The 7206-nt window shown below is 38.3% G+C and overlaps 1 protein-coding gene across 1 annotated transcript; it reads right to left on the bottom strand.

Moving 5' to 3' along the window:
• Positions 1-2262: 2262 nt before the first annotated feature.
• Positions 2263-6911, bottom strand: ptmaa (prothymosin alpha a). Its single transcript, XM_072255313.1, has 5 exons — positions 6683-6911; positions 4084-4152; positions 3887-3995; positions 3202-3266; positions 2263-2841 (listed from the first exon to the last, which is right to left on the bottom strand). The coding sequence occupies exons 1-5, from the start codon at positions 6725-6727 to the stop codon at positions 2800-2802; spliced, it is 330 nt and encodes a 109-aa protein (XP_072111414.1). The 5' UTR covers positions 6728-6911; the 3' UTR covers positions 2263-2799.
• Between the last annotated feature and the right edge of the window lie 295 nt (positions 6912-7206).

Raw genomic sequence — 7206 nt, forward strand, 5'->3', positions numbered from 1 at the left:
ACCATGCCTTTCATGAGAGATGCACAAACTATACTCTAATGTGATTACCAACACACTGGAACCTGGTAGTACCAGATTTCAAGTCACTTTAAAAATGAAAATTTGGTAATCAAATACATTCAAAAAACTGCTCATTCAAAAATATAATACTAACTTCCCTCAGGAAGTTATTTTATATCAAAGTGACCAATTAGAAATTACAAATGAAATTAATTTATCCAGAAAATATGACATCCCACCAACAAGCGAGAGAACAGAGTATTAATTAAATTTGTGATATTCTTAATAAGTTTGAATGAGAATTTAAGGTGATGCACTTTTGCCTGAATTTGTAAGTACATCTTAAATTCCTCAAATACATTACTTTAAACACTACAGGTCCCAATTTATATACTTCAGAAACTAGTTACAGTACAAAATTCCAGCTTGTTACAGATCTCCACCATTGCAAGCTAATAGAATAAAACTTACATTCATATAGCATAATCCATTATTGCATTTCTTCATTAAATTTGCCAATCAAAATTCATTTGGAATTTACAAGTGCTAAAAAAAAAGTGACTATACAAGCTATCCTGTGAATTTCAGAGGTAGTTATTGGCCAATGTACAGAAGGATTGAAAGCAATTTGCAATCTTGTGCTACATTGAACTTCCTCAAGTCTCTGGAGTGGATCAGGACAATTTGTTCTACACCAACAGTAAGTATTTTGTTAAATTAAAAGGTAGACATTCATTGAAAATTGTCATGTACATCCATGCGTGAGAATGTCTTTTCATAAACACGTAAAATTTGTTTACAAATTTAACATGGAACAATTTAGTAACTTCTCTTTTAGAACAGGGGTTGATTTAAATTTAAAAAATCTTAACACAAAAATACTTCATATTTACCATATTCTTTAACATTGTGAATTTAAACAGAATAACCTTTTCCAAGTGCAAGGTAAATCTTTGAAAATGCATCGACTTTACAAATAAAAATGGACTTCACAGCTGATTTTTCTTTCTTTTATGTTGCAGGCCAGAGCAGCATAATGATTTAGCAATTAGTACCTCACAGCTCAATGCTCCCAAGTTCAATCCCAACCTCAGGTGCTGAAATTCGCAGGTTGTTCCCATGGCCAAGTAATTTTTCTCTAGATAATCCAGCATTTTTCCACATCCCAAATATACGTAGATTGGTTTATTATTTAGTGGTCAATTAACCTAAGTGTAACCAGGTGGCAGGAAAAGCAAGACTAGTTTAGAGGTAATTTAAGAGAATATAATGCAGGGCAGTGAGGGAACAAGACCGAGAGAACAAAGGTGCAAGCACCAACACAACGCACAGAATGCTTCTGCATGTCCTAAAAAAAAGAAAAATTAGTATTTAAAAACACCAATGAAATCACATTCATAGGCTTGGATTTTTTTTTAAAAATAGGGAGAGGTAAAAGAGGGAGAGAAAAACTCAAGTACCACTCTGCAAAGGGACATTACAGACTGGCATATGTTCATAGTTCTCAGTAATTTTTAAGCTGAATAGCTTAAATTAGCTGAAAATTGAGAAACAGAAATGTTGATAAATGTAGTAAAGCTTTAAGAGAAAACGTCAGTGCTAGCACCAAGTTAAAATCTATAGCAAGTTGGTCAAAAACTGTAGCCTAAAAACTAGCAGCTTTCAAGCTGGTTATTTCAAAGAATATTTTTCAACTAGGAATTACATAAGCACCCAATATTTGTTTGTTTGTTAACAGAATTATAGTAAATTAAAAAGGATTATATTATTTCATTCTATTACTTAAGTTTTTCTTCATTTCACTGTTGCAAGACAATACACTAAAATTAAACATCTCTAAAGCCAAGTACAAGTAATAAATCTCGACAGACTACATAGTTCTAAACTAACATTACATTTTAAAAAGTACACAGCTTGGATTCTTCTGCTTTCCATAACACAGAATAAAGACATTACTTACCGCTTTAATAAACTTTATAAATGCAGACAACTTATCAAATTATGTTGTGTATATATGAATTTAACTACTTGAAAATAGTCAACATCTGTTTTCAATTTATGTCTACCATCACTTTATTTGAGCATTAATGGCTGTATTTACTTAACATTTCATCTCAGAATAATTGACTTCAGTGATGAAGATGGCTGCCACTGAATGCAGCACTCTGATAAGAGTTCATTGGCTTTCAGTTTCATTAGTGCGAGAGGAGCATTTAATTTTAAGGTGTTATAGAAGATAAAAAATCTCAAGGAGGCAATTCATCAGAAAAACTCAGCAAAATAAAATTCCGGTTTATTGGACAACAAACTTGTTTCACACATACAACAGGCCACAATGGACAGTATTTCAGACAAAAAAACCTTGATCTTTGGCCTTTCCACCTCATACAAACCAACTACTTATCGTACAGCTAAAGTACATACACAGTTATTGGAATGATCAAATTAATTTTGTGTTTTTATTTATTTTTACAGGTTACCTTTATGATAATGTGGCCAAGACATGGTCAAACCACCAGTAAAGTCTGTTTTACAGAAGAACTTCAAAGCCCTGTTTGGTCACCAGAGATCAATGTTTAAATTGGCTGACCTCTAACCATATGTACAAAAATATAAAATGTAAATAAAAATACAAACAAATTCTCCTTTAGGATTTTAAGAAAGAAGTAGGGCAATGAAGTCTTAGTAATTTTATTTTAAAAATTCTGCTGTTGACTTGCACTGGTGTACACTCTACTTAGTGATGATGACCAAGTTTTTCCAACAGAAAAAAAGGGGAACGTGGAAGAAAGCACAGTTTTATTCATCATCTGTTTTCTGCTTCTTCTTTGCAACATCATCCTATGGGGAGTTGAAAAACATTAAATAATGATTGTTGCCTTCATTGACATAATTACAATTTAATTACAAAAGTGATTTTTTAACCATTACCGATACATAATAAATAATAACAAAATTTTATAATTTTGCCATTAGTTCCAGAACTTTTGAATAGAAAAGTCTATTTAAAATTTTAACTTAGTACATACCCAAGTCAGTATCACATTTCTGGGTTCTTTTACAGATATCCAAAACAGTAAAATTATTTACTACTTTGGTTTCTGTAGAAACACAACTGAAAAGGCAGACGATAAACAAAACCACGAATTTCAATTGCGCACCCTGCTCAATAAAACAAGCAGGCATATCAGATCTACCTACCTCCTCATCTTCAGCCACTCGTTTCTCTGCAGCACCCTCACATTCATCTTCATCACCTTCTTCATCTAGGAGAAAAATTATCCATGATTTCAATAATAGATGGAAAGAAGTTTCACCCCACCCCCATGATCATAACAACAGGCTATTACCCATTTTCATTCAGGTGAGACAAGTACATGACAAACTCTCATTAGGTCACCAGAACAGCTCAAACACATCATAGTTGTATGTCATGTTGATAATATTTCCAACTTCAGAAAAACTAAAACAAGTCAATAATCATAACGTTGCCTAATGCAAGATCACAGGTCATTCAAGGCACTACACGGTGGAGAATTTAGAAACATCTGTGTCATTCCCCGGATGGCCAGTAGTGTCACTGTAAAAGTAACAACATGGAAACAAAGACTGAGCATGTGCACATCAGTTGATACAAAGGACTCAAATGCTACAGTTAAATTTCCTATTATATAATCAGTTCATAAAATGTGGGAAGTAAACTGGAAATATGCTTTAAAGAAAGCAGTCTTAACAGAAAGGAAGAACAAGTACAGCTCAAAACACTGCAGGCATCTCAAACTACATTAACACAACAGTCAACTAGTTGCTTTATTTTACCCATATGGTTTGAAGATTGCCTATGCTAATTCTCTACATCCAGAAACGTTATTAGTCAGAAAGTTACCTTCTTCATCCTCTTCCTCTTCATCATCTTCCCCAACATCTTCACTTTCTTCATCTTCTACCTCATCTGCATTCTCTTCAACCTCTTGTTCTCCATTTTCTTCATTCTCCTAAAAAAGAAGAAAAACCGACACTGAAATAATTCACCACGATTGACTACGGCAGAAAACTCGATAGCAAACTAGTTTAGCAACTTACGGCATTTCCGTTAGCTGGTGCGTCACCTTTGCCATTCTCAGGCTCCACTTCTTGAGTTTTCTTCAGATCCTTTAAAAGAAAAAGATAAAATTCAACAATGCGCAACGGCGTAGCTAAGAAAGTACTTTCCTAACTTTTATGTTCATCACTTTCCGCCTTTCACTTTGATGTTTGCAAAAAATAAATATTCAGCCAATTGGGAATTTCTGAAAAAAACTCGCCCACCTAAGTGCCCAAGCAAACGGACGTCAAATTGCACCTTCCCCGCCTGCCTGCGTGCATTGGCTGCTCTGGCAGTCGGCGCCGCCCAGCCCACTGGTATCGCGATCTGTCTCCGCCCGTCCCGCTTAAATCTGGATGATCGAAAACCACGGGGCATATTGGGAATGGTAGTTCTCTGCGTGGCGCTGCCTTAATGTTTCGTATCCCCACAGGGGCAAACCGGACTACAAACTCGCAGCGTGCTCAGCACGCACCACCTACACGCGCAAATCGCCAGAAATAGCACACACATCCACCTTTCTCTCAACGCTTCTTCTCCGCCATCACAAACAGCCTCACCTCGGGAGTCTAAATCGCAACTCGCTCAAGCGCAACAGATCTACAAATCACTCAGTCTTCATGCATGCGGAGTTACATTGTGGACCGACGGTTTGCAATACGTAGTTTGTACATCAGACATGAAAGCATTATAAAGTAAATCGCAATAATCCGTCCGAACAAAGAGATTACCCCACGCAATAAAAATATGAATTCGAAAATAAATTTCATATACAATTTTAACTTCACAAGGACAACTTCTAAAATCAATCTCTCCCCCAATACTTCGTTCTGCGACTTGTAAATATGTCATCACCCTACACTGCACCTCGATCTGATCGATCCTCGTCCAATTTATAAAATTGTTTCCTAATCTTTATCTCCTAATCCGTTTATAGCTGTCATTATCCCCAAGGCCACCTTTTTCACGATCCGACATTCTCTCGCCCTTTTCCTTTCTCCCCGAAGGATCAATCGTAGGATCAAAATCAATCGTCCTCCATTTAAGAAACTGGTATACAATCTACTCAATAGCGCAAAATTTTACAGGATCCAAATATAAAGACAGCTAAGATCAGTCACCTTTTAAACTGGTCGATCTTTTACCGATCACAAGAAACCGCGATGTAACCGGTTTCAGAGGCGGAAGTAAAGCTCCGGCTTCCACACTTCAAACCGACTATTTTCATCACACAAATGTCATGCAGGAAGAATGCAAACCCCCCCCCCCCAAAAAAATTACTTCGAAACACTAAACTCGTTACGAATTGTGCAACTAAATCCTGCCCCCAAACCCAGTTCAGCAGAATAAACCTGCGCAGAGGTGGGATATATTTTTTAATTATCAATTTTAAAATATCAAGGCTCAGGAAACTCCTGAACCAAGCCATTTTCATCAAACAATCACCTTTCAAAAATGGATATTTGATCGACATTTGAGGAAAAGCGGGAGGGACCTGAACGCGATCGATGTATTTGCTCAGCATATCGCAAAAACTACGAGAAACGTTAAAAAGTCAACAATTCTCATCCGATCTTACGTAAACGTTATCTGAAGTCACTATTGAGGCAAATCAAATAACGAGGGTAGTTTTCAACCAACCTTACCCCCAATCACTCCACCCCCTCCTCCCCCGTGTTTTGCTGCCGTACATTAATGCTGATCTAACCCCTAATGAAGTCGGGAGAAGCGATGCCGAAACCGGGCGGTGCGCTCTCTACCCACCTCCAAACACAACAATGCACAACTTCAACGGTGGTGCCAGCACCTGCACTTCTTCAAACGTGGGGAGTACTGCCAGTGGCGGGAAATAAGGTCATTTAACAGAAATATATACACAAACATGGTAACCCGCATGTGAAGTACGCGCTCCGCGCCTAGCCGCAGGCTCTCGAACTGCGTGACCCTTTGATGTTGCTACAATTCAACTGTATCCGAATAGATACAGCCAGACTCACGCAGTAACTATCGGTCCGAAGAAAATCCTCTTCTGCTTTAAAAAAAAGGCGCGATCGCCTTTTGTAGTATGATTTATTACCAAATTCACAAAGCGAGAGGGAACGCGGGTCGACCCTCGCAACGCAACTCGATTAAAGGAACAATAAAGATCGGCATCCAAATCAAAGTGAACCAATGTCCGTCAACAGCAGCTCGGGAAACTTGACTTTCACGATTTAACATCCACACTGACCCTCCAGCTGCTTTTCCATTCCGAGAGAAATGCAGAACTTTCTGTACAACACCTTTCCGCCCTTCAAAACGGAAAGCGGAGCTTTAATGGGTTTCTCATTGAAACAGGGTTCAGTTAACTAAACGCCAACTTTCGCAAGTATCTGACACTTTGCAACTCAACCTTTTTTTAAAATAAAGAAGTCTTCCATTTAGATTTTTGTTTGAAGTGGATCTCAGATTCTCAAGCCTGCCGTCTTTATCACAAAGAACCCGTGCTTATTCCTTTCAAAATGTAACAAGCCGTTTGTTGTATTTTGCTGCTTTTTAAGATCATTCCACCGAACTGAATGGATTTTTGTCGAAACAAAACACAGAGCACACTGTTACCTTCGGGGATCGTTCGACACTCTTTTCTACTGTGCTTTCTGACATGATGCCGGTGGCGAAGACGCGTTTAAAAGTGGGGGGAAAGAGAGAGAAGAGTTTAAAAGCGGAGTCTGTAGTAATGGCACGAACTGCGCGACTGCGAGTTGCTGCAAGCCGCTACTGCTGTTACCGCCGCCGCTGGAACTTGCAAACAATGCAAATATGGCTCACACACAGAATGAGGGGCTCGCTGCCGCGACTCGCGCATTTACACGGCCATCGCGTCACGGCTCCCGGTTTAAAGTCACGTGATTTACACGCCGCCCCGCCATTGGGCGAGCGCCCAGAGGCCGGAATCCTGATTGGTCAATTATACGGTCGCAGACAAATCCGATTCTAAAGCTACATTTCTATTGTTCATTAAGGAAATGACTCAGTATGCAAAATATAAGAGCAAATAGAACTACAGAATCAATTTCAACGCTTCTTTGTTTGGATTCGCAAGGATGGTATTGTTCTTATACGCCTCCATATGGGTGTCGGCA

This window comes from Mobula birostris, chromosome 4 (assembly GCF_030028105.1).
Source record: "Mobula birostris isolate sMobBir1 chromosome 4, sMobBir1.hap1, whole genome shotgun sequence".
Taxonomy (NCBI): Eukaryota; Metazoa; Chordata; class Chondrichthyes; order Myliobatiformes; family Myliobatidae; genus Mobula; species Mobula birostris.

Coding starts and splice junctions, on each gene's coding strand:
- ptmaa (XM_072255313.1), bottom strand. CDS start 6,727: ATGTCAGAAAGCACAGTAGAAAAGAGTGTCGAACGATCCCCGAAG. Junction 4,153..6,682: donor GTGTCGAACGATCCCCGAAG/GTAACAGTGTGC, acceptor TTTCTTTTAAAG/GATCTGAAGAAAACTCAAGA. Junction 3,267..3,886: donor AGAGGAAGAGGATGAAGAAG/GTAACTTTCTGA, acceptor TTTTTCTCCTAG/ATGAAGAAGGTGATGAAGAT.